Source organism: Strigops habroptila, chromosome 3 (assembly GCF_004027225.2).
Source record: "Strigops habroptila isolate Jane chromosome 3, bStrHab1.2.pri, whole genome shotgun sequence".
NCBI lineage: Eukaryota > Metazoa > Chordata > Aves > Psittaciformes > Psittacidae > Strigops > Strigops habroptila.
In genome coordinates, this window is record NC_044279.2 from 8,932,722 (window position 1) to 8,959,917 (window position 27,196).

A 27,196-nucleotide genomic window follows, 5' to 3' on the forward strand; every position below is an offset into this window, starting at 1 on the left:
GTATTCTGCATAATTGACCAGCCCAGAGGGGCTGCATATGTTACAGAAAGCTGAAGTTGCCTTAAATCTGCACAGTGGTGTTCTGTCTCTAATAAACCATTAATGCTCCTGGTATTGTTTGGTATATGCTCTATAATTGGGCTTGCAATGAAATAATTTTGTAAGCTTCTTTTGCTTCACTACTTTAAATATTCCAGTTGAAGCAAGTGAAATTTTAGATCCCTTGTATCATGCTGATTCCTTAGCCTTAATGATCAAATACATGGCTGAATTGAACAGAACAGCTCTCAGCAAGAGTATAAGCAAGGCTCTGGTTTACCTCCAGGTCATTAGCAGGATGCCTTATTCACTCTACCATTGAACCTTTAACTACTTCATTTGCGAAGGCTGTTTTCATCAAACATTATGAAATTATGGAATTGGTCTGATTGTTCAGGCTGGCAGCCAGTCTAGACAAGGGGTCTGTCTCAATTAGTTGTGACAAATTACCTTCTGAGGGGAAATGGAAGAAGAATCCTGGTATTGTATTTCCTAATCCCAACACTGTCTCCCAGTCCTGCCTCTCCTGCATTCCTCCTGGTTGCTCAGCTGCAGTGGTAGGTTGCACAGTGTTCAGCACTACTCATGAAGTGTGTCTTCTACAGCCTACTAAATTAACAGCTTTGAATGGTCTATTTTCCCTTTCCTTCTTGGACCCCAAACACCCTAGAGCCATTGTCCTTCCACTTCTCTATCTAAATGTGACAAGGCAAGAGGGGGCTGAAGACAGGCCCAGTGATGTGAATTTGACAAGCAGCTGAAAATGTCTCCTCATTGTAGGAAATGAAGCCAGGAGTCCTATGTGGTAAAACAAAGCACTTCTATTGCAGATACATTATTTTGGTCTCTTTTTTCTCCCTCCCCCCCTATTCTGTCCCTGCCATCTCTCCCCCCCCTCCCCCCCCCCCTTTTTTTTTCCCTATCTCTGAATTATAAGAATGGGTAATGGATGTTTGGTAATGAGCAACCTCTACAGGAAGCTGTGGGATGCCTGGGAGAGCCAGGGTCTGAGATAGCCTCACGGAGGCTGTGGAACCAGGCAGTGCTCTGCTGACCTTTGATAGCTGTCGGTGGATCTGCCCAGTCTCTGCTGGCCAGTGCCAGCACTGTGAAAACAGAAAGGAAAACAGTGTGAATCAGGTGACTCAAAACCACAGCAGACACTGCTTTTGAAGCAGTACAAATCCCCTACGGGATCACACAATTAAAGGGGATTAAAGTCCTCCTCTTGCTGTTGCTGAAGTCACTGCCAAAACTTCTCTTGGCCAGTGAAGAGGCTTGGCCCGGTTGGTGCTGTTAACCACAGCTCTCCAAGGTATGCTCTTTTCTTTGAAAGCTTTGTTCAAAGTGAAAGCAGGAGGTTAATTCTGTGTGAATACCTCGTAGTGTCCATTAGTTTGTCTGGGTGAAGTATGAAATATTTCATGTTGATCTCTAAATCCCTCAGTTCCTTGAGCTGGAATTGCAGCCAGCCTCTTTGCGTGTGATACAGCAAGGGTCCTCTGAGCAGCTCAGAATCGCACATCTTAGAAGAAAGAAGGATGGGACGCTAGCATTTTAAATTTAGCTTTTTCCTTGGTATGCTCTGATCCACTTCAGTAACCTGAAAATTTGGTTTACCTGATATCCTATAGGTTTTAGAAGATGAAAAGGGTGGTTGTTCGATGATTAAATTCAGTTTTGTATCATCTAGGATTGCTGGAGGAAATGGAATTTATGTTGACAGATAGGAATTGATTTTTCTTTTCTTTTAAGGAGCTTAATTATTCAATAACTTGGGCTCTTGTCGTCCGAGCCTAGAGAGTTTAGGAGGTACCTCAATGAAATCGAAAGGCTTGGTCATTTATAATCTGATGTACATTAAGGACAAATTGAATTAATGTGTTGTAAAGTCTGATCCTATGTGTCTGTCTTTGGACGTACTTAACTGTCATTTGTACTCTTCACTTCTCTTGCAAGGCAGAGCTATAGAAACAAATATTTAAGATCACTTCACCCTTTTTAAAGTAATTGTTTAAATCATAGAGGTGTTTTGACTTTTTATTTTAAACTAGCTTCAAAAGTTATGTCTCTACAATAGACATTAACCCATAATGATTTGATTCTTGAACACCAGTGGGATTTTAAGTATCACTGTAGGCAGGAGGGTATGTTAACAGCACTTTTGTAGGCAATCATTTCCCTTCTCTAACAGCAGCAGAATTCTGAAAATCAAGCCTCTATACCTGCAAAGACTGCACTTTACTCCTCTGAGCAATCAATTTGCCTTCAGAAGGGCTCACTATGAGTTTCAGGTTAAGCGTGCTTTTAGGAAAGTAATGAAAGGAACAAGTAAAAGCATTTTTGCTGGCAATTCGAAAGTATAATAAAACTTCAAATTGATGCTTGCAAAAATTGTGTTGTTGATTGCCCACTGAAAACATCAGGAATAGTTTTAAAATCATTTATTTTCTTTATCTTCCTCTTAGCTTGTGTTCTGTGACCCAGGAATTAATCACACTGTATTTGGGAACTACAAGGAAGGATCTATTCTGATATCTCTTGTATCATTAGCCTTGTTAAAAATAACAGGAGAGAGCATATGCTGCTTTCATTTAAAAGGGGCTGAACTGTGTGTGCTGTGAACATTATTCAGCAGTCTCTGGAGAAATTTAAGAGTCAGCCAGAATCCCTTCTGGGTCTCCTGTTGCAACACAGTCTATCAGCACTTTCCCAAATAGAAGCCAATGACTTTTAAGTACAATCCAGCTTTTAATTTGAGTAGAAATGAACAATGCATCTCTTTTTCTGAAAATAATTGTGTTTTCTTAAGATTTGTGTCTCGCTATAGAGTGAACAGGGTATGTTAAAACAATGAGCAAAAAAAATCTAGATGTAAAACAGAGACACGGACTGCAAACATCAATGCCGAGATGACAGCTATGGGATCTAACACAACTTCACTTTGTATGTTAGCAGAACAGCCCGTATATGTGAGGTTTTCTCTCTGCAGCCACACCAGGATAATGAATATGTATTTGTTCTCAGGAAATGGTGTTCCGGCTGGATACTCAGAACTTGGAGTCTGGCAGGTTGAAGTGCCCCTTCGATCCTCAGCAGCCGTTTGCTTCAGTGATGGCAGGTAAGAAATCATCAGAGCCAGGTGCTCCTCTCAGATGTCCGATGGCTTCATACGTGAGCCCATGTTCAGAGGCTCAGCAGATGTCATCATTGAAGCTCTTCTGGTGTTAGTTGTGTTTCTGGTTTGTGCTCTCAGAGGCCTTCAGCCTGCAGACACCAAGGAGCTGGAAATGCAGCAACACAAACAGAAACATTTGAGTGGCTGCAAAGTCTCTGTCAATTGAGCAGGGAGGTGGTTTCATCCTCACCCAGTCATTTCTCCTTTAAGAAGACAAACAAAAAAATACACAGACAGACAATGTTTGAAGTGCTTCTGGGCCTCTTTCTGCAATTATCAATATGTTCTGCCCTTTGAAGTCTGCCGACATCCACTATTTCCATAAATACATTTTTGAGGTTTCTATTACTTGAGTAGCCACTTCTGAAGCTGGAAGCCTAGGAACAAGATAGTGCAATCCGCCTGCTGCGTGCATCGCAGCACTGTGTGGTCTGACATTTGGTGCCGAGGAATGTCAGCTTGACCTCCGGATTTCAGATCACTGTAAGGGCTACTTTTGTCGTGGTTTGGTTCATAGCTTTAGACAATTTTCATTTAACTTGCCCATCAAACATATGAATACAAGATAAGAGTGAAGGACCATGACGTTTTCATTTACAGCCAAAGAGCAGTAGTGACAATGCTTTGAAGTATCAGTCACTCTGTGTTATAAAAAGAATATGACTAATGTCCAGTCTTTATTCTCAGATAATAAGATAGATGATTTGTGATTCTGACCCTACAGAGGGGGCAGGACTTCCTTTATTAAAAACAATAGATTAAAGCCAGTGCTTATTCTTCTCAGGGACTCCTAGTACTGTTTAATGACCATGAAGTCTATTTTCAAAATGAGATTCTAGAAAGTTTAACTCATTTTTTTGCCCCCGTTTTTTTTTTTTTTAATGCAATAGAACTCCATAGTTTATTATAGTGTTGGCTAATTTCAGTAGCACTCTAGTGCTTTGACTGTTCTATTAAATTTTGTGAAATGAAGAAGCTGCCATCTTTCAACTAATGAAAACATGACCTTCAGTACATAAGAATCTTTGGGCTAGATAAAATTTATGGTCAGGGTATTCTTGTATCCCTTCTCTGACTGTGCTTGGTGTCAAGTGCTTCACAATAATGTACAAGGAGCACTGTAAAGAGTTACAGGCTTGACCAGAAGAATGAGTTCTTGGCCTGTCTTTTGATAATTACTTTATTTCCAAAAGTACTCGGAGAGCAGTATAGCTCACAGATAAGATACTGCCCTGGGACTCAGCGGAGCTCAGTTCCTGCCTCTGCCACTGATGAGAGGAGTAACCCTTGGCATGTCACCTTTCTCTGTCTAGTTTTATTTATCTGCAAAATGGTGATAAATATTATTTGTACCCTTCAGAAAGTGCTTTCTAATCAGTTGTACATATGTGAAATAAATAATATTTCAGTATATTTTCAGTCCTGTATGTAGGTTAACACAACTGAGTAATTTTCATTCTTTCTAGAAATACATAATCTCTCTTTGAATTCTACACACATTTCGCCCTGACGAAATGCCACAGGTAAATTTGAAAAGCTACCGTTTTTAACTGGAAAATCACCTGCTCATCATCCATCTTCTGTTACAAATTACTGCTCACCAAAACTGTTCTGGACATAACTGGAACTTGAAATGAGAAATACCAAAAGCTGAGAGAAGTGCTGAAAAAACCTTGTCAGCAGAGCCTAAGCAAGGAGGGAGAATTTCTGTTAGCCCTTCAGTTATATCGATCACTGAGTGCCTGTCAGTTAGCAAACACCAATTACCCTGCCCATTCCTCATTATGATAAATGCCTTTCAGAATGCACTATTGTTTCTTTACAAAGGCGACATGCTGTCTGAAAGATGTGCTTTCCAATACTGTCATGGACATAATACATAAGTAACAATAATAATGAGGTAAAAAGAAAGCTGATCTTTTTTTTCTTTCTGAATAAAGTGCTTAAGGTGAATCATGGGTTGTGGTTTTGTTTGATTTTTTTCTTTTTCCTCCTTGATCTCATATTTTTAAGTGCATTTACATCTTTTGCAAATGAAAACACAAACATCTATGTTGAATGGTATTTGTTCTGCATTCACTCTCAACAAAGGACTTTTCTCTAAAAGACCCTGTGAAATGTTTCCACCCAGAGGATCAGAAAACCTGGAGAAGGAACTCCTGGAAGGGGATTTTTATGTATCATATAGCTTTTTATATGATTAACATTTATGAACCTGAATCTTTTTTCTTTTTATGAACTCCAGGGATTCACTGTTGCAAGTCATTAAACAGAAAAACAAACTCCTCCAAACACTAAAGCTATCTGGTTGTTTTGCAGGAAAAAAAAGAGAATTGTAGGATGAAGTAAAAAAAAAGAAATGACAGTGATGATAGTGTTTCTTTACTGCTTTTTAGAAAATTACCGAGATCTGAAGGAAAACGGAAATCATTGTACAATTCTTAAAGTTGTGAAGTTTTGCATTGTCCACAAAACTGGCAGGAGACTAAATAGTAACTGCAGTTGCATGCAGCAAGCACACTGTACTGTATTATAGATATAGTTTCCTTGTGAGACAAATTCTGTCTGCCTTATTCAAGCAAGATGTCTCATTTATTTTTGTGGGACCACTCACTATGTTAAAATGATCACGATTTGGGTCTGTAGCCATATCCCTACTATTAACACATTACATAGTTGAGAAGAATTCCCATGCTGCCTAAATTCCTCTTCGTGAATGAAGTGTTGGACAGAGATCCCTACACCAGGAATGGGCCAAGTTGCAAGGTTCCCGTAGTGAAGCATCCATCATGTTTACTAGCTCAAGCCCAGAAGCAACAAAGCCATTGGGGCTGCAGCAAGCCTGGGACACAAGAGCTAGCTTGAATGGATAGATGGTCATGTCCTCTCCATGCCCCCAGTTCCATGGTCAGTGCTCACAAGGCAGGACGCAAACTGAATATACCTTTATACCTTTAAGAGCCTAGCACCCATTAAAGCCTGGGGAATTTACTCTTCTGAGTGCCTAAAAGATGTGAAAATTAGACTTGGACTCCTCTACTTCTAAGGCATATAATTACCAATATTACTCTCATTTAAATGTAAGTAACACCACAGAACACAAAATCTCATTAAAATACATGTCAGTAATACTTTAAATCATTAAATTAGCTCATATGCCAATTAAACACACGTGTTGTTCACCCAACAAAACACAAATAGTTTTAATTGTGTTTATCCCACAGCTGTAGAAACCCTATTTCTTTTTCATTTGCAGATGAGTATCTTTATGCTGGAACAGCTTCTGATTTCCTTGGCAAAGACACGGCTCTAACACGTTCCCTGGGCCCTTCTCACGACCACCATTACATCAGAACCGACATTTCTGAACATTACTGGCTTACTGGTAAGATACCAAACATATGCTGTTGTCATTTGCATTGTCCCTGCCTCTCTGAAGTTAATAGCCCCTTTCTTATATAAATATATGTCCAGTAACTATAAATATAGATACTGTATCATGGTATCTTTGGATTGCGTAGGCTTTTTTTATAAAAAAGCTCAGTGGAACAAAAATGCACTTGAGAAAAGTCAGAGGTGAAAATACTAATTAAGGAAAGAGTAGGAGCATACGACCTAATCATTCTTTCTGTCTTTGATCTGTACATCTGTATATAGTCCTGTAATTGGAATAATATCATGACTTAAATGCTTCTATTTTCAGTCTTTTTGGAATCATTTTTTTCTAATCCCTTTTTCCGATCACTTCTGAAAGCTGTTCCCTACAGCATGTGGAAATGACAGACTAGAAAATCCACGGTTTTAGGCAGGAGGTCTTTTTTTTACCCTTGTCTTTTCCTTTTTTTTTTTTTTTTGAAGGGGGAAAAATACCCTTTGTTGCTGTGAGGATCATTTTAAAACCACTAAGGGCACCCTAAAATAGCTTCCCAAGCAAAACACTGCTTTTTCTTGCCCATTAAAAAACATTCTGAGCTAGTAAACCCTCTAAAAAACTGGCTGCATTTACACCCAGTCAGTCTCAAACCACACACAGAGTAACATGGAAAACTTCACTCACAAGCTAGCTCAATTAAAGCATCCCCCTTTTAGTTGTCAACTGTCTTTAAAGATGTGGCAACACTGGCCCTGATTCAGGATGCCTGTGTAACTACTATGGGTGTATTGTAAAGCCAGGGCCTGCTGACCACAGGTTTAAGTTGTCTTCCCAGCAGACAACTTTTGAAAGGGATAATTTTGCCTCTTAACTCTTTGAGACCTCAACAAGAGGAAATGTTCCTTTTTTATTTTATTATTTTTTCCACCCGCTTCTCTCTTTTCTTCTAAGCTGTTGCCTTACGTTTCTGTCTAGGTGTAACTCCATAACCTCAGGATTTCTCCTGTGAGATGAGGAGGAAAGGAGAAGCCATATAAAGTGCTTTTACCTTTTTAAATAGGAACAGTTCTTCAGACAGATAGAAAAATCTCACATCTGACTCTGGTGACCTTCCCACTTTCATCTCCTGTGCTCAGAACCTTTCTTGTCACACCTTTCCTATCTCCTGTCTCTCATTTCTACAAATCCCTTGTGCAGTGTAGACCAGAAATGGTTGTAAGTGATATGGACCAGGATAGGTGCTTCCAGCAGGCAGTTCTCTAACTGTAATTCACCAGGCAACTGAATGTACAGTTTTATCACTGGCAGCCTGCTGATGCTTAGCATGGAAAGATGGCTTGGGTAGCTGCTTTCCTAAGGGATGCTATAATATCCAAAAAAGAAAGATTTACTGCAGTTTGGTCCTGAGGAGCATCTGGTGTTATCATTAGTATAGATCCACCTTGATGAGCATTACAGGGTTCAGCTCCCAGCCCAAAAGAAGTTACAGCTTAAATATCCAGTTCAAACATTTCTTTGTGCTATTAATGTTTCTTCATGAGCAGTTTGAGGCAAGTACAAGAACACAGAATAAACTAAACGTTTGAGAACGGTTTATGCGTTTTACTTTGGAGGCTGGGTGGGGGAAAGGCTGTCTATCTTTCTTCTTTCTTTTAGATTGATTCATGTTTTATTCTGTTTTCACTTAAAGTATCTGTATTTGTGAAAGTTTTCTAAGGAGAATAATATATTAATACGTCTGGATTTGAAAAACAGCTTTAGTGTGTTAGACTGCGATGTGAAAATTACCCCACACTATATAAACACCGAAGACCCCATATATTCTTCAGGTTTACCTTGTTTCCAGCCATATAAAAAACTACAGCCACGCTCTGTCTAAGACTTCACATATACAATCCATGCAGTGTTATACTAAGAGGCATAGATATAAACGAGGTGCTTTTAATATTTTGAAACAGTCCTTTTAAGGTTGGGGAAAATTTTGAGTGCAGCTCTAAATGATGGGATCATACCCTACGATGGCAATACTCTATGGCAATAAGCCATAGAGTAGCTAGTATATTTCTAGTTTATTGTGTATCATTACCAATTACATACCATTGTGCTTTCAGCCGATATTGTTATAAAGAAAATATTCACCTGATTTCAAGTTTAAAACTCTCATCCCATCTAAATCCTCTCTTCCCTAAATCTACAACCCATTTACCAAGCATGTGTTAGACCTCCAGGAAAAGTTGTACATACTTGAGTAATTGTACAATTAGAAATAAATTATTTCCAGGCGTGACTCATGTTTTACTTAGGATAAGCATAAAATGCGTTACTTGTTTTTTACCAGAGGGCTGAGGAAGTCTTGCTGTAATGCACTTTAATATTTTTAAAGTTTAGCCTTATTCTGTTTCTGGAAACAGGATTATCCTTTCCTGAGGGAAGGGAGGGAAAGACAAAGTGTAAGGGAAAAATGCGTAGGATACCTTCCAGTTCCTTGCAAGGCATCTCTATCTTGACTAATTAAGACATGCCGTAATCTCAGTGACTGAATAGCAGCTCCACGGAGGAGGAAGGGAGGAAGGCAGCTGATCTTTCCCATGACTCATGCTCACACAGGCTCATACTCCTGCACACAGTGGCACTGAACACAGAGGGGATGCTGCCTCTGCTCAGGCTTCAGCCCTTCTCCTGCAGAGCTAAAGAATCAGGTGCTCCTGCAGCCCCTAATGAGAGGTATCTCACCCATGGCCATGGCTGGGCATGAGGCATGTGCGGCTGGTGGCCCTGCTCCAGATGGCAAAGCCACCCACTGGAACTGACTCTGTGCTGCTCTACCCTAGTAGGCAGAGGAGAGCATCCCATGGTGGGATATCCGAGACCCACATACAGGCGTGCACTAAACAGCTGCACATTCCTCCCCCCTGTATAGGAAGCTAAAGCCATAGCTGGAATGAGTGCTTCCCTGAGTTGCTTTTTTCCCCCCCCTTTTTTTTTCACTTCACTTCAGTTGTCTTTGCCAGGGCAAAGACTTGCAGGCAATGACTTCTTTATATTCTGTGAAATTTGGCTGGGATTGAACTCACTGAGCAATAAGAGGCAAAAGTTAGTGTCCTGTCTGGGCTCAGTTGTTTTTCTTGTCTCTGTCAGTAATTTACAGAGAGAGGTGACACTTCCAGAGGGTGACTCACCCCACCTATTGTAGGAATCTGTCTGAAAATAGAATTATTCATTGTCACTTTCTTCCTTGTGTCCCTCCCGGAAAGAAGACCTGAATAAGCATAGGTTAGGAGCTTGACTTCTAGATGGCGAAAGGTAAATGAAGTGAGCACTGTCCTTTGCATTTAATCGTGCCACATATTTCTGGCAGCCCATTATAAAGAGGTGCTGCCTCCCACTGCTGTGGGTTGCTTTTCCATTTCTTCATGTTCTGGGATTTGCTATTCATTTGCTGTCCCCTTTTTTTCAGCCTAATGGGTCTGTCTTCTCTGTAGGTCTTACTAAGGCATGCATGGTTGCGATGTCTTAAACTTCTGCTGGTGTTAGAAGGGTGTGATAGCCAGCAGGTACCCAATAGCAAACATGACCACTCCACAAACCCAGCCGTAAAGGTGTAACAGCTCTTCCCACTAGGCTGCAAAAACATGTTTAAAAAAGCATAAGCAATACCTGAATTTATTGTACCATCTATTGTCAGAGGTCATGATGCTTTTGATCCCCTCTTTGGTTACATATAATCTAGCCATGAAAGCAATATGTGGGAAAACCTTCTATTAACATTATTAGAGGGCCCAACTGTGCATATGGGAAAACAAACAGTGGTTTAAAATCATCCTCGTATAATTTGTTTCCCATGCAAAGAATCCGAAAACCTAATTCACAGTTGGTTTAAACACAGTTTTCTATGTTGTACAGATGGGTTACAAAATGGGAGACAATGATGTCACTTGTAGAATGAAATGTGCTTTTCAGATCATAATCTCTTTCATTAAATTTTTTTCAGTCTCTTTGTCTTCATATCTTTTACAGTGTATTTTTGTTTGGATTTCAACTTCAGTGTTTTCAATTGTGATTTAAAATCAATAAATGTTTGTGTTCCTTTAATTTTTTTAGAGATTCTTCTAAATCTGTTCCAGAAATTGGTATTGAGACATTTGGTTTTGCATTTGGCTTGCCAAGTAAAGCAATGAAATTTAATTTAAATACCCCTTATATTCAGAGTTTTGTTCTGTGAATGTGAATTAAAAAAAAATCTATGTGAAATTCAAAAACGTGCTATGGAAGTATTTCACAGGTTTTCCTATTAAATGCTTATTTAGCTAACCACATATTTAAGGAACCATACTTGAAGTGTATTTATGTATTTATTCATGCTTAAGAGATCTAATCTTCAAAGTAGCCTTACAGGCCCTGAGGGGTAATTGAATATTTTCTTTAAGCTCATTTTGAAATCCTAACTTAAATTTATGGAGCTTGATGCCTGCATCATTTAATTTTTCTGCTGACGCCATTCTGTATTGTCAGAAAGGTTTCAAATGGAAGCAGCACTGCGACTATTTTGACCCATAAATTTACTCTTCTGTCATGAAGGTGCACATTCAGCACTTAACCACATCCCATTTCGTCTCCAGCTTTTGATAATGAACTTTTGAATCAAGGACCCTCTTTTTGTCTTGTGTATACTATAGAGTTCATGGTGAAAATTCTTCAAGGCTAATGTAAAGTAACAGCCATTATAAAAAGGACAAAGGCATGAAGATACATTAAAAGCTGATAATTCCGCACATATCGCCAGTGTGCTCTGTTTGCTCTCCCATCTTACAACGTCCTCCTTACTGCTTTCTACTGCAGCCTGCCTGCTTATGAGGGCAAAGACTGTGTATTTTATTGATGAAAGAATGTATTTTAGAGTCAAGGGTCTCTTTGCACCTTATTTGTATAGCCACTTCTGTTTAAAGAAAAACATAATTGATCCAAGTGCCCTCAGAAGAGCTCATCTATTGTAGCACATTAGGGAATGTCTTAAAAGTCACTTCCCCAAGTATCTGGTTCACTTGTGCAAGGCAGGGTTGCTGCCTACTCCGCTGCAGCCAGGGATGCCTGGAATTAGTTTAATTTCTGATTTTAGTGCAATTTTTAAAGAAAAAAAACAACAAACAACCCAAAACACAGAAAAACACAACTGGTGAGCAGGCCTGGAGATCATGGATGAAGGAGCTGAAGAAGACAGTGAAAGACATGTATTAAATCCTTGGCCTGATAAGCATACCCATAAGATGCAGGCAGAGACACCCAAGCTTGTTTAGGAAGAGACCAGAAGTAATATAACAGCTCATCATGTCAGGGCAAGGCATGCTTTAGCATTTCTTGCAAAAACCATTTTAAATAACCCAAACAAACCATGATGTTGATACAGCTAATCTGTTTTCACACAACAAGGAACTGTGTCCTTAACAATGACCAGTCAGTTGTGGATTTTCATGTGCTAACTTGGGAGTCCCAGCACGGCATTATGTTGGATTTGGTAGATATGGTCAGTAAGATTGTTATAGCACAGATACGTAGGAGACATTTAAAGCTGTCATTTATGTTGAATTTTTAATCCATCGGTCAATAAAGGTTCATTAATTCCTTTGCAATCTATCTATCTCTAGAAAACAGTAGTGTATTTCTGTACTATAACTGCTGCAATGTGTAACTAAATTAATTTAAATTCTACTGTGTGATTGCAGCAAATTTACCTAGCTTGGTATTGGTGTCAAGAGCAGTAAGGCACGTTTTTAGGCAGTATTTTGTACTGAGAGTTACCCTATTTTCAAACAGAGAATGATAACCAGTGCTGCATATTTATGCAAGTGGCAGTAAGGTATATATAAAAATATCACACTAAGAGTAAATACTTCACAATCTATGGTGGTTTTCACTCGGAGTTAGTAAGAAACTTGCCACTACATGTCTATATAGGGATATTTTTATTTCACTGGAAGGTGCAACATAAATGCAGATACTGAAGCAGAAACTTAGTAGCAAGTATTCAGACTCTTCTTCAGATTTTTAAAGGTTTTTTTTTTTTTTTTTTTGTCTGGAACTTCTAGGAGCAAAATTCATTGCAACTTTTCCCATCCCAGACACCTATAACCCAGATGATGACAAAATCTACTTCTTTTTCCGAGAAATATCACAGGATAGTGGCACGTCTGACAAGACAATCCTTTCCCGGGTTGGCAGAGTTTGTAAGGTGAGGACTTTTATCTTCTATTTTATTTAAAGAAAGTTAAAAAAAAAAAAAAAAGGGAAGAAAAAGTCTTTGGTTTGTTTCTGTGAGAAACCTGTTTTCCCCTTCAGATCAGAAGGAAATAGTGGTGTTTCTCAGTGAGCTATCATAGTAATTTTTCTGAACATAGATTATTATGCTGTCTGAAATTTACTTGTCTGAAAAATATAATTGCTATTGACTGCGTGCCTCATTTTAAAAAGCTGATATGCTTATAAATTATAATCCTCTGTCTAAACAAGAATGTATTTACCTTCAGATATGTAATAGTGACCTCCTTTGTTTCATAAGCTTTCAGTGAGGATTGACTTGTTGAAGTGTACACAATGGCGAGGTATTTGGGTTTTTGTGGAAAATGCCTACTGAATGGAGGGTTATGCAAACCAATCCCTTCAGCCTAGCTCAGTACATCATTCCTGGGCATTACTGGAGCTGAGGTCAGTCATTTGTTTCTGCACATTCCTGATAATCAGTTGGAGTGAGGGGAGGATAAAAATGTGTATAGTTACTGAGCTACACCCGCATCTGCCTGGAGGTTTTGTCCCCTGGGAAGAAGTGCAGTCCTTGACCTTCTTGACCAGGAGAATCCAGGCCCTGGGTCTGCTGCCTTGTAAGAAGTTTCATTTAGGTGGTGCCTGACCTCCTTTAAATGATTACTCCCTTCACTTTCTCTTTCATTATGCCTGGTTTTGCCCTTTATGAAAGATTTCCACCCCTGTGATGTTCATAATGCAGACTCAGATTTTCAGGAGCTGCACTTTCTTTGAAGAAGAGTCTCTGTCAAGGGCGGAAGCATCCTCAAATAAGAATAAGATAAACTAATTCCTGCACATGAAGACTGCAGTCAGTGTAGAGTTTGCTGTTTAGCAGCCTCCTGGTTTTGCCAAGGTCTTCTTCCCACTACAGCAGAAGGGTCTATTGACTTCTATGTCAGACATATTCTCTATTCACTCCTTTGATCCATAATATTATAGGAACTGAAGCTGTCAGTATAAGTGCTCCCATCCTGTCCTTAGGTCCTCATTAAATCCACGTACCCAGGAATCACTGGTAAAAGTCAGGAAAATGGGACTTTAAAGCTGTCTTCATATTAGTAAATATAAGCTTTGAGCAAATGTTTATTTCATGTAATGAACTAGGTATCAGCAACACCATCACAACAATTACACAAGTAGGCACATTTCTGTGATATTTTGTTCAGAAGTTTTCATAAACTTGCATTTTCTGAGCTATGTGACTCTGCTGGCAGTGAAAATTATCTTCTTAAGAAGCTTGAGAATAGTAAACAAACAAAAGAGTTTCTGATTTGCAATAAGATGTGTCTAGAAGAGCACCCATTCAGCTAATGGACACACACTGAAAAACAGTGAATTTACAACTTCTCTGCAGTCTGTCAGACTCCTAAATCCAAATGAGATTTCAATGACCACAGCCATTTCACACTTCTGTCCTTGTCATAAAGTGTTAAGAAAACAAAAAAACTCATTCATAAATCAGTTCTCTAGTAGCTTTTTAGCCAGGCGAAAGAATGGGTAATCTTTAGCTGGGTATTTCACAGCAGTGTGATTAATGGCAGAATGGAAATGCAAACATATATGATTTGCTGCTAGACATGGCATTTGCTGATTATGAGAAACCACTTAATGCATTAGGAGAAATTGGTAGACAACATTTTCAAGCCAAGGCACAAGAGAGATTGTAGTGAAGTAAGATATATTAGCTAGAGATCTCTAGCATCCTTTACCTAGAGAAACAAGGAGATAAGGTATCATAATAAAAGCAAATGCATTGTAAGGAAATCCTAATGACCATGCGTAATCATACCTCAAATGGGACTAAATTTGTAGAGTAGTCATGTTAATGGGAAAAAAAGTCTTGAATTTTATTTGTAATAGTCAAAGCAAAACAATGGAAACTGATAAGTAAAGTGATTAATATTAATGTTAGTTTTGCACTGTCTTCTTGATTTACTGAGCACTTCCTGATGGATGCAGAATTCTCTTGAAAATTCAGACTCCTCATTTTTTTGTACGTTTTTCTTGATTACCTGCAAATAAAAAGACATTATAATGCAAATTATTATAATACAAATAGAATTATTATGGGTATTTAATATAAATTAAAATATGCAGGTGGACTCCTCTGTTTACTAACTAAGATCCTCTGGAGCGGTGCTCTGATATGAAACATCTGCTATGCTTAATTCTCTCTGATATAGGATCCGACAGTTCTGGTTTCAACAGTTGGTAACATAACAATTTCTACTTGAACTGTCTCATTAATGTGACCTGTACTGCATATAGTTAAGCTTTTGCCTTCTTTCTCTAGCAAGCAGAGAGTAACAGTGGTGAGAGGAGCCCAGCAAACTTGTGAAATCATTTGCTTGGTCTAAACCCAGATTTTTCTACTAGAACTCAGTTGCTGTCTACCTCACTGTGCCCTAGGGCTCCTGTACATTAATGCCAGAGACATGCTGAAATTAGAATAGGCTTTGTTTTTAATAAGGAGGTTAGTCAATGCAGCCTATTCTTTGGCTAATTTTCAATGGCTCAACAATAGCGTCTCTCACTAATTCTCCCCCTTAGGGAAAATCTTCTCTGGAAAGCATCCTCTTTTCCCAGCTACTTTCAGACCCAGAAGATTACAATACTCTTGCTGGCAGCTGTTTGCCCAGAGTCAAACAGCTGCCACGTCCTGTTATAAGACCATACTTACCGTCTTGAAGCATGGGTTGTAATAACACAGCCACTGTAACACTAAATAACACTAATTCAGATTTACGTCATCTGCATTATGTATATCACTAGGGGATATCAGTATGAATTGGGAGGAAGTGCTTTCAACAGTCACTTTCAGAACCAGTTGTGTCATTTATCATGGCAAACGGCATTTCCTATTTTAGGTTTGAGGGAGGCAGAAAAAATACCATTGGCCTATCCGTAATACCTGATACTACTTGTCGCATGTTCCCACTTACATAAAGTGTAATCTGTTGTGTTATTTGCTTTCTTTTCAAGTAAGGTCATAGTAAAAATTAAAAAACTTATTAAAGATTAGCCAGCAATGTTTATTTTTTAAAACACATATATACACACATATGTATATTACATGATCATACAAACTGTAACTTTTTAAGAGTATGGACCCAAGTATTTCTATTTCCAGAAACATAGGCGTAAGCTTTTACAGCTACATTGTCTTCAAGCCCACACTGCTGAAGCAGTTTGCATCAGCTAAAGACATGACAGAGTCATTATGAACTGAGCCTGGTTTAAAGGCAAATCGCAGCATCCATGCACTGTGCCCTCTGCAGTCAAGTAACAGGTCAACTACATTTCTGTATACATATCTACCAGCAAATTATGACAGAATTGTAATTCTGCTTAAGGACAACCTCACAAATGTGCAAATATAGCCCTAGGAAAGACCTAGATTTCCCTCCTATTTTTCTCACTCAAATAAAGTGAGAAATGAAAATCCTACCTTGCAGGAGTCCACAGAAAGGTTTTGGAGAGGGAGGACTGTTATTGGGGTTTTTGTTTGTTTGTTTTCTATATAGAAACACATTTTTTCATAGTTACAACCTCATTCTATTGGAACAGAGTGGAAATTAGCCAAAAGCAGTAGTCTCTCTGCTGCAGTATGAAAATCCTGTTTATTATTACAGCGGTTTGCATTTGCTGTGTTACAAGCTTCTCTTTAATGGTTTTGGTGATGTACTGCAGAAGTTATGGTGTGCAGTCTTATTTCTGAGACCTCAACTGCCAAGAAATCAGACTTTAGCCCCTGATGCTTTCCCACATTTCCCGAAGTGTTCAGTATCCAGAAGTGGCCTTTGTTCTAGCAGGAACAAGTGAGCTCTTTGTCTTTTTTCTTTGGTATACTATTCCACTCTCATATATACCATGCTGTACCTGGGGATGAGAGCATAGCAATTAGGCACAGCCCTCTTGGTTAAACTATACTTTCTAAACACACTGGAATGTAATCATTTTAAGAGCTGCTGAGTTGAGAGCCCAGGACACACCCTGCATTCCACCTTTGGGTAATTTATTTCCAAAGCCATGAACATGAGCAGAGTTCAAGGGTATGACCTTGCCTCCCGTCTGGTGCTTTAAGGCAATTTGTATTCCCAGCATGGCAGGAGGGAACTATTCTGCCATGACTCTGAATCCAGGGTCTCTGGTGAGCTCTGCCATGGGGCTGCTTCTGTGTAAAAGTTAGGAGGTGTTTTTCTTGTCCTGGAAATAGTCTAGCCATGCCTTTACTGTGACTAGGGATAGCTGGATCATTAACATTCTTTGTATTTCTACATCGTGTAATGCATCACTGTGTAGATAATTGATCTATTTCCAAAACCATTTGAGTTGTCCACATAGCATAATGCTTTACCATTCAGCTGTATTAGCTTGAGTCCCGGAAGCAAAATAGCCATGTTAACATGTTCTCAGCAGGACTAATTAGTCTGGGCTCAGAGCCATGCTCGTGCAGCTATCCTACTTCCAGTTCTGGAGGCAACTAATTCCAGACAAGATTTAGCTTACTGCCTATTACACGCTTACATACTTTCTTTGTCACCATATAGCCTAGCCACAGTGCTCATCATGAGTAATGTTGGGGGTTTTTTTGTGTGTGGTTTTTTTTATTGTTTCTCAGTGATAATGATTAAAACCACTTCAAGAATGTCATCCCTAGAAAAACTTTGGCCCTCATTTGCCCATTCAGCATCTCTACAGCAGTGGGTCTTTGAGCAGCCAACTCCTCTTGGTCTTCCAAATTTGATATTTGAATATTATGTGCCATTTGAAAGTTTTCAAATTCTGTAGAAAAGCTGATGCTCATCAAGATGATTTCATTTTAAGGGCTGATGTGTTGGAGATGGGCCAGTTCTATATAGTATCTGCTTCTAACATTGTTGAATTAAGAGATATAACATGAGGCTTTGTCAGGTCTTTTGGTCCAACTTTCATTATTGGCAAGGGTACAGGCATGAGTATAGGAAGTTTTGTATATTTTTGTCCCTTATGGGTGTGTTTCAACAATGGAATCGATGTTTTTTTTGAGGGGGGAAATCATGATTTGCAGATGAAGCAAAAATATGTAAGTTATGCTTATATATAAAGAAGTGTGACTGAATTTTACTGAACCTCAGGGAAAATGAAAAAGAAATTGCAGTGTCAAGATAGAGCTTTAAAAAGTGGATTATGGAAATGCAGCTGCACAACCTCTGAAGAAAACTCTGGGAATCATCCTAGTTGCCAGAGAGACTAATTGCAGAATACACTGTCAGTAACTCACTGGCTTGGAAATGGGAAGCCTGCAGAGTTAATTGGAGTGGAGTTTCTATGTCTAATCCAAAGTCCCTGACTTCAGAGTACTTTGAATCAGATGTGCAGATATCTCTAAGGGTAGCAAATAATAACTTTGTGATTTTGGAGTTTTTCTGATGTGATAAAATCAGCTTCCTATGATTTTTTTTTTCCCTCTCAATACATTTAATATGAAAACATAACATGGTTTACAGTTCAGGCTTTGCTGTTCTTGATTGAGTACATTGTTATAAATGTAGATGTTTCAGAATGAATCATTCTAAAAGACTTTGTAAGATGTTGACCTACCTTTGTTTTTTGGTCTCATGGTTTTCCAGCTCTCAACATGTGGTTGTCAATATTGCGGTCACACAGTCCCTCACTAGTGATTTTAGGCACTTGTATGTATCCAAGCAAGGAAAGTAATTATCAGGCATTCACTTCAGTCAATAAAGATAGATTACTGTTTTTTGGAGGAAGACTCCTTCCATCTTCAACCCAAATCACTCTTTCAAGAAGATATTTTCCACTGATTATAAAGGGAACTTTGTCCTACTGGGTCCCTGGAATGTGAAATTCAAGGCATTCTTTTTTAAGAATGTGAAATTTTGAATGGCAAATTCAGGCCTATTTGTTCAGAAAGAAACCAGGCTATTCCAGTGCTGCATCTAACCCTGCTTCAGTTTCACAATGCTCTTAGTGTATTCAAACCATATAAATTCTGTTCTCCTATTTGACATTAATTACATGATCCATTTAGTCACTTGGCGTGCCTGTAGCTTCATGATTAAAAGAATGCTACATTTCATAACCTGAAGGTTTTGTTCTCTATTTTTTCCTTCTGTCTTTTTACATCCTTTTATGTATTTATATCATCTAATTTATAGTAAGTATGTATGAACATTTAGATGATGGACAGGTAAAGGCAAGTGAAACACAGTGAAATAAACCATGAACAGATTATACTCAAAATTTAAAATAGATTTTCCTGAGAATTCTTTAACATATTTTATTAGTTCAGTCATCACCCTTTGGTCACTTCAAATTTCAATTGAAGTTGGAGTGAACAGCCTGATGATGGATATAGTAGAGTACATCTGCTTTGTGGCAGCCTTTAAACAGTTTTGGGAATTTCTTAATACTAGCAAACCTGTTGGAGGTAATATTTTGTTATTTCATTTGTCCCAAACCACATTGAAGTTTGCTGTTGTCATTTCCCATGTCTTTACCTAAGTCTGTTAGTTTCTGGCTTTTCTGTTTTTTCATGGTATGCTTAGTAACAGTCAGAATTTTTCTTTGCTATATAGTTAAATTTTCCAGTTTGGATCCCATCCAAAGATAATTCAGTAGAAACTCCTGGGTGTGATGTTTAAATACTTTCCAAAATAAAAATCAACATTTTCCATAGTGAACCAAATGGTTATGCATACTTAATGTGAACATATTGCCATTCTGCATGAAATAACCACAAATCTGCTTGAGGAGTAGGAACTCAAAGCTAAAACACTTTTTCTCGCTTGTAGTTCAGATAGACTGTTTTTCCACAGCAGATGTGGCCGACAATCTTGTAGGTTTGGCTATGGTTGTGGTAAAGACCCTCTTTTCCATTGTCTTAGTGACTAGAAATATATGATTGCCCAGAGTGGCATCCTTACCCATAGGTTTCATATCAGCTTTCCAGTGACACTGAGCCATCTTGCCATACACTCAAACTGCTGAAAGGAATATTCCATCTGACACCATTCTGGTTTGGAACAAGAGATCCTGAACCTGAATTCCTGAAGGCGGAAATGTTACTTTCCTGTGTTAAGTCAGTGCCTAACAGAGTTGGGTAATATGCAAAGTAAAATGGAATATGCAAAGTAAAATGGAATAATTAAAACTATCTGTGAGTTTGAAGACAGAAGTCCAAAGAAGTCTGTTGGATGCTTCTCCATTTATAAAGTCTGCTAGAAGGTTTTTGGTTGGTTGGTTGGTGGTTTTTTTCCACAATGTAAGGCTTTGCTGCAGAGGATGCCATTTGTTTCTGGTGGGTTTGTAACATAGCTAGGCTTCACGCAAGAGAAGGGCTGAAGGGCCTTTTGCTGTTTCAGCACTTTTATCCTCTCTTCTCCAGCATTTCCTTTTATTCAGGCCAGGAATTCACTTTGGATAGTCCTTCTGCACATCTTGCCAGTGGCTGTAATTAATAACCTGCTTCTAGAAATTCCACTCATTGTCTTTTTTTCTTCTTATTTCAGAAGCTATTCAGGATAATTACTATCTTTAAAGTTTTATGAATCACAGTGTTTGACATCTTTGATGTTGATTGATTTTCAGAAAACTGCACTTTTTGTTCTAACATTCAATTTGTCACTGTTACTTACAAACAAATAAGAGATTTAAAATCCCAAAGATGCAGATGTTCTTTAGCTTTGTTGCCATCTGTTTTCCTGCCTACTGGATTCCAAGACTAACATTTGCACATTTTAATGAAGCTACATTTATACAATATGTAAGATACAATAGAATAGAAAATAGATACAACAGAAAGTCTTTAATGTAAGTTGATTAAATCACTTGTTCATAGAGCAATATTTTTTTCTAATTGTTTTTATTTTCATGATAAATTTAACTAGAGAGTTTGAAAAATGTGTTGTTTTGCTTGGTTATATATAAATTACAGCTCAGAAAACACCATGGAATTCTCCCAAGAAAGGCATATGATATGACCTTAATTCACTTCACATTTTAAATTGTGGCTTTTAAACAGCATTCTTCCTGGATGTCAGAAAGCCATACATTTACCTGCAGTCATTGAAGTTGTACATCAAATATTTGAATTCTTAATTTAGTTTGGTAGAAACCTGATTTCTCACTCCAACAAATTATTTTTTAGAACTAGCTCATTGAAAAGGGTCGAAATTTTAGGATTTCTGTAGAATAAAAATCTATCTGATTTATGAAAATCATATTTGATTACTTCCCAACTTACCTAGATAGTTTCTGTGTTTAAATCTTTGTGATATTTTCTTGATAATATTTCCTCCACAGGTGACAGATTGAACTGCCCACTTTCTAGTTGGCAGTTATCTAAATCTCTTAACTCAGGCAAACACAAGTAACCAAGATTTTACAGGCACTTCTTTCTGTTCTTAAAAGGTATTTTGGGCAGAATTGTTGGTATCTGTTACGGTTTGTGAGATTACAACTCAGTAAGTGCTAATTAAACCTTTTTTATATTCAGAAAGAAATATGCAGTCCTAAGTGCCTTCATCTGCACTATAACAAAGTTTATAGTAAACACTGCTAATCCAGTGTGCTTAGAAGTGATATTTTGGGAGATAAGGTTTCAGCTACTTGTGGCTGCTCATCTGTTACAAGTAGATTAACCATATTTTTGGAATGAAAGGCTTGCTCATGCTGCCTTTCCCTTCTCTCAGCACTTAAATTAATTTTGTCTTCTTGTCTCATCTTCCAGAAGTGTTTTATGTTCTTTGTCTTCAGTGCCAGTATCATTTGTCCAAAATTATTTCAGTGCATCCATTTTACTGCACACTGCCAGGGGGGTTGAGGCAAATCCTTGCTTAGTGTAAATCAGTCCAGCGATCTTCTTAGGTTTCTTTAACTTTGTGTTGACTTCTTATTTCTGTTTACCTGCTCACTGAGTGGTCTTTTAGTCTTTTCTTTGGTGATTTTCCCTCTTCCATCCATTTTTCCTGATCCACTGACTACCCAGACTGTAAGTTGTATTATATAATGTCATACGCTACATCCATCTCACAACATTTGAGCACGTCAGTGATTTATTGCAGACTGATATTATTAAATAATCTTTTCTGCAGAAGAGACTGTCTTCTTTCTGTAGCAACCCAGTCTCAAACCTATTTGGACCAATATGTCCTCTGTCCAGCCTCTCAGAGGCCAATAGTTATGAACTATGTTAGTCCAAAGGATCTGCAACAGAGTAGGCAGATGCAAAGCTAATGAGTTCATGCCAACGTGGTCTGAAGGAAAAGAGAATAATTGCACATTCTCCAGCACCTAAAGCCTCAAGACATGTCAAAGACTGAACTAATATGCACCAAAAAATAGTGTTAGGAAAGAAGGGGTGCGCTTTCTTTAAAAAATTTGAGATTTCCAGAGCTTAATAAGACAACTGCTGCTTGAGAGTCCTGGAGCAAAGATATGCCTATACTCTTAATAGTTTTTGAAACTCCTTGGCCTGAGCTGTACTAATTCTATTCTACCTGCAGATAAAATTGCCATGGCCTTTGTCAACTTCTCAGTCAGTGATTCCTGGGTGCATATTAGGAAAGCAAAGACACTATTATTCAGAGATGACATAAAGAATTGAAGAGTACTATATGGCTGCTAATAAAAACCAATAACAAACAAACAAACAAAAAAAACCAAAAACCCCAGCCCAAAACCACAAACAAAAACATCCTCCTAATAAAACATACATTTTGTTTCATTCAGCCATGGCAGTAGGAAGAAGCATGTTATAGGATATGTTAGCGTGTTATGTGTGCAGCTGCCTAAATCAGTGAAAGGTCTTTTCAGTCTTTTCTGCATCATCATTTCGTCACTCTCTGGCTTCAGAAGGACTTAGTAGACCATGGAGTGCTCATCATCGAATTCCCCTTGCTTCTTTATAAACTGGGCAGTGTTATTGGCAACTTTTGGATATGTAAGGCACACCTACTGAACGTCTGTTCTAATGTCTCTAAAATTCAAGTAGCGTGGTTAACACTGTGTCCTGGCTTGAGAGTAAGGAAATAAACAGATACGTCCTAAATCCAGTTTAAAGCACATAGCACTTGCTAAGACTGCTTCCTTTGAGCACAGTGCTTGGTTTACACTACTCTTTAGGAACTCAGTGGAACTACTGATATATTTAAAATAAGGATTTGTGAAAGTGGTGTTGGATCACGATTTAAGGGTGGTAAAACACAAGTGCATATTTTTCCATCACTTTCAGAAGCTGAATGCCTGTGATGACAGGAGCAGGAGCTAGACAAGGGTGTTTTTTGCATTCCAGTCCCATCACATCTTTCTTCTTCCCCGCTTTCCTAGCCAAGCAGTTAGAAACATCTCATCTCCTGTAATGCTGCACTGCATCCACCAGAAATCAAAGTGGAACTGAAACGTGAGAATTGCTTAGCTAATCCGAATTGCCAGAGGAAGGAAAAGCTTAACACTTCTTGCTTCTTAAGATTCTTTGTTGCATCTTTGTAATTGATTTTAATTACACAACAAAGTTTATCTGCTGTGCCTTTGAACAGAACACACACATGCAGGGCTTGTTTTTCCTATTGGCTGCAGGCTGCTAATTTTGACACCTTTCTAATAAATCTGTTGACTAGATGCAAAGCTTCAGGCTTGGCAGGACCTCAGGAAATCAAGAAAGGAGGTAGCAATTCATGTTAGAACAGGAGTTCCAAACGCGATAGATTAACAGGAATCATTCCAACCGAGCTAACCTATTTAAAAGTAGCAAGTACCTGAAAAGGGAAAACGGTTAGACTGCAGTACCAGAGAAGCGTTACTCCTTGTGAAATGGATTTTAGCACCTAGAACCATCTTTCTGAATGCCTGTAATATTTATGATACAGCCCTGAAGGGCCGAATATGATCTATGGAAATACCACCTAATTTACACCACCCAGTGTTTCCTGTTGGCTGGTTCTACACCTTCAGAGTTGCAAAGCCAATTAACAAAAAAAAGTGATTTCTCCTAATGAATCTGGAGGGAATGAACATTTGTGACCAAATCTGTGGTGCTTAAATTTACAGCAGAGATTCCCTAAGCTTCAGAGTTTATAAATGAAAAGAAGTAGGCACCTTCATGGGGTAATTCAGAACCTATAGCTGTGAGACTACTGCACTTCAGATGTGATAACATTTCTCTGAAGTGTTTGAATTCCTGCTGCAATATCATTGCAGTCTAAATAGCAATATCATTGGGGCCTAAATAGCTTTGCAGAATCTAAACAGATCTGTTATTTGGGGCCAAAAGGGACAGGTAAATGTCATTTATTAGATTTTTCATGTACTCAGTGGAGGTAAACTCCTAAGCAAACTGATATAAGTCAGTAGAATGACATCTACTCTTCAGAAGTGTAATTCAAATGACCTTTTATAGATTTTTACTTCTCCAGTGAAAAAAGGAAAGAATTTGGGCAAGTATGCTCATATCTTGGAAACCCATAGTAAAGTAGATTAAAAAAATAAATCCTTTTTGTGGAGGATAGACTGATATTTCCATAACAATTATTATTAAAATAATATGACTGGTTTTCCCTGGAATGTGTACTATGTACACAAAAAAGAGAAAAACAAACCCAACAGTGCAGTATTTACATTGCAAGAACTGCTGATGAATATAGTTTTTCTTTTTTGAGAAATCTATCCCGAATGTTCCGTGTTATTATTGGTTTGTAAAGAATTCTTGAGAACAACTGATTACAAAAATTAGCATCACAAGGAACAAGAAATCGCATGATATAGACATGTATTTTCACAGCATTCCAGTTGTAGAGCTGGTGAGGGGATTTTGGAAACAGATTTGGCTGTAATTAGGAAATCTGAGTTGCCCACTCTCTGAGCTGAGAGGTGACTACTGGAGCTATTTACAAAAAGGCAATCCACACTGGTTTTGAAAAGAAAAAACAATGAACAAACCATCAAAAAATCCCCAAAAAAATGACTTTGTTATTGTTATGGTAAGATCAAACTGGAATTCTGAAGAAGCACAGTCAATATTGTACTACCATCAAATATCATTTTTTAAAACTCTTCTTGTTTAATATTTAAGTCTTTCAATCTTATTTTTATTAGAATGATATGGGAGGTCAAAGAAGCCTAATAAACAAGTGGACTACTTTTCTGAAAGCCAGGCTTGTGTGTTCAATACCTGGTCCTGAAGGAGCAGACACACACTTTGATGAGCTGCGTAAGTTGATTTGTTTTTAATGCTTTATTCTGGCATTGCTATTGTTTGGGTTTATTTTGCTGTTTGTAGAAGCACTATGTCTTGTTCTGATTTTACTACTTTTCCAAACAGTGCTTGTAATATCTCTGACTTCTACCTGAAGTCTCTGATTATAACTGAAATTAATATGAATTGCAGAAATATGGGGGTTTTGCCCTTTCATTCTAAAAGCTGGAAAGTGAAAATCCTATTCTGTGTAAAAACCAGACTGTGCAAATGGACAAACTTCAGGATATTAGCACAAATTCACATGGCAGAATTTAACATTCGGACAAAAATAAAGCTTTGTTATATCTTTCTAACTGATAAATGCAGAAATATTCAGTGAATGTTTAATTTTATTTTTTTTTTCCCCGTTGCAGGAGATATATTCTTACTTTCTACAAGAGATGAGAGAAATCCACTTGTATATGGAGTTTTCACTACAACAAGGTATGCATTAGGATCACTTTTGCCTCTGGAAATAAATCCTTGTATTAAACCCTTCTATTACTATATTCTAATTCCTAAAAGCAGTGAGAGACTGCTTGAAGAAGGCTTGCAATACTGGGGCTGTAGTCACTAAGGGCAATATTTTCAGAAATGGAAATCATAAATTATGTCCTGAAACCTTTATGTGCCTGACTTTCCAGAATGATTGTAAAAAATAATGAAAATTTAACAATCAAAAGCATGCTGGTTTTTTTCAACCTGATCTAGCTGAATTGAACAGTTTCAGTCATATTTATTGGGCAACCAGTAGTTAGTATTTAAGAAAAATCATCATTGTGAACCGTTGTTTATGTAAGCAACAACTTGACATCAGCTGTTTCTTAGGGTCAAAACCCACTATGCTCTAAAGTGATATTTCACTGTTTTTATAGGCAGGAGTTAATGGAAGAATAACTCATATCTATGTTAAGGGGACAGATCAATCAATTAATGAACATCAGCTGCAGTAATGAGGTGTTCTCTATAGAATTGTTAGAAAGGAAATAAATAATTATTTTGTCTCCAGAACCTTTGAATTAAGTGTAAATAATAAAGACTAGCTAAATGCTGAACAGTATGAGTACAACAAAGAATTGCCAAGGCACTCCTTAGCTCAGAAGCAGCCACCACAGTGGCTCCATTGAATGTATAACCACATAAAATATTTAGAATTGATTGAAATGTTGAAGACTGAATGAAATGGCATTTGAAGTAACTAAACTACATGCCACTCAACAACCCGTCATGCTGTTCTTTTGAAAACTGAACTGTTTGGGGTTATTTTTTGTTTTGTGGATTTGTTTTTTTTCATTTGTTTGGTTGTGCTTTGGGATTTTTTTTTTATGAAAATATGTCAAAAAAAAGGGAAAAGGACATAGAAAAATAAATAAATTCTTTCTTTCTATTGTCTGTCCAGTGCAACTTGTAATTCTCAGGCATGTGACCTGTAATATCATTAATATACGAACTTCCAGATGTGAAAACAATGTAAAGAAATGCTCTTCATTGGCAGAAAATTTGAATCAAAATAGCCAACAAATGATAGCTGGAAACTGTCAACCACTACAAAAAATGGCTATCTATCAAGTGCTCCCAAAGTCTAAGTCCTGGTTTCAACCAAGCAAAGCTTTAAACTGTAATGACAGTGACATTAAATATCTGTAGTTGTCAGACTTGTACACATTGTCTGTCTTTTAGCAGCCCTTTTATCAACTCTCAGGTGCAGGCTTGATCCAAACCCCATTAGACTCTGTGGAATTAGCTAATTCACTGGTGTTTACAACATGCATTATCGATCCATCTTCTTTTTCAGCTCTGTCTTCAAGGGCTCTGCAGTTTGTGTGTACAGCATGGCAGATATCAGAGCTGTTTTCAATGGCCCTTATGCTCACAAAGAGAGTGTGGATCATCGGTGGGTACAATATGAAGGTCGCATCCCATATCCCAGACCTGGTACAGTAAGTGTCTCCTTAATTACATACTTCTATTTTTACTCAAAAGCAATCATACTTCACACCCGTCCCTGGACTGGTAAATTATATTTTCCACTGAGGATGTTTCAAATTATCCTTTCAACCCCTTCCCTTCC

The 27,196-nt window shown here is 38.0% G+C and overlaps 1 protein-coding gene across 5 annotated transcripts in view; it reads left to right on the forward strand.

The window, feature by feature from the left end:
* SEMA3D (semaphorin 3D) overlaps positions 1-27,196 on the forward strand; it is a 137,907-nt gene that overhangs the window by 75,890 nt on the left and 34,821 nt on the right. For all 5 annotated transcript variants that reach the window (XM_030481161.1, XM_030481163.1, XM_030481160.1 and 2 more), the window contains 6 exons: positions 3,067-3,160; positions 6,474-6,602; positions 12,674-12,816; positions 24,984-25,098; positions 25,500-25,569; positions 26,921-27,065. In XM_030481161.1, coding sequence (XP_030337021.1) covers positions 3,067-3,160; positions 6,474-6,602; positions 12,674-12,816; positions 24,984-25,098; positions 25,500-25,569; positions 26,921-27,065 — 696 coding nt within the window. The remainder of the gene's footprint in view (positions 1-3,066; positions 3,161-6,473; positions 6,603-12,673; positions 12,817-24,983; positions 25,099-25,499; positions 25,570-26,920; positions 27,066-27,196) is intronic.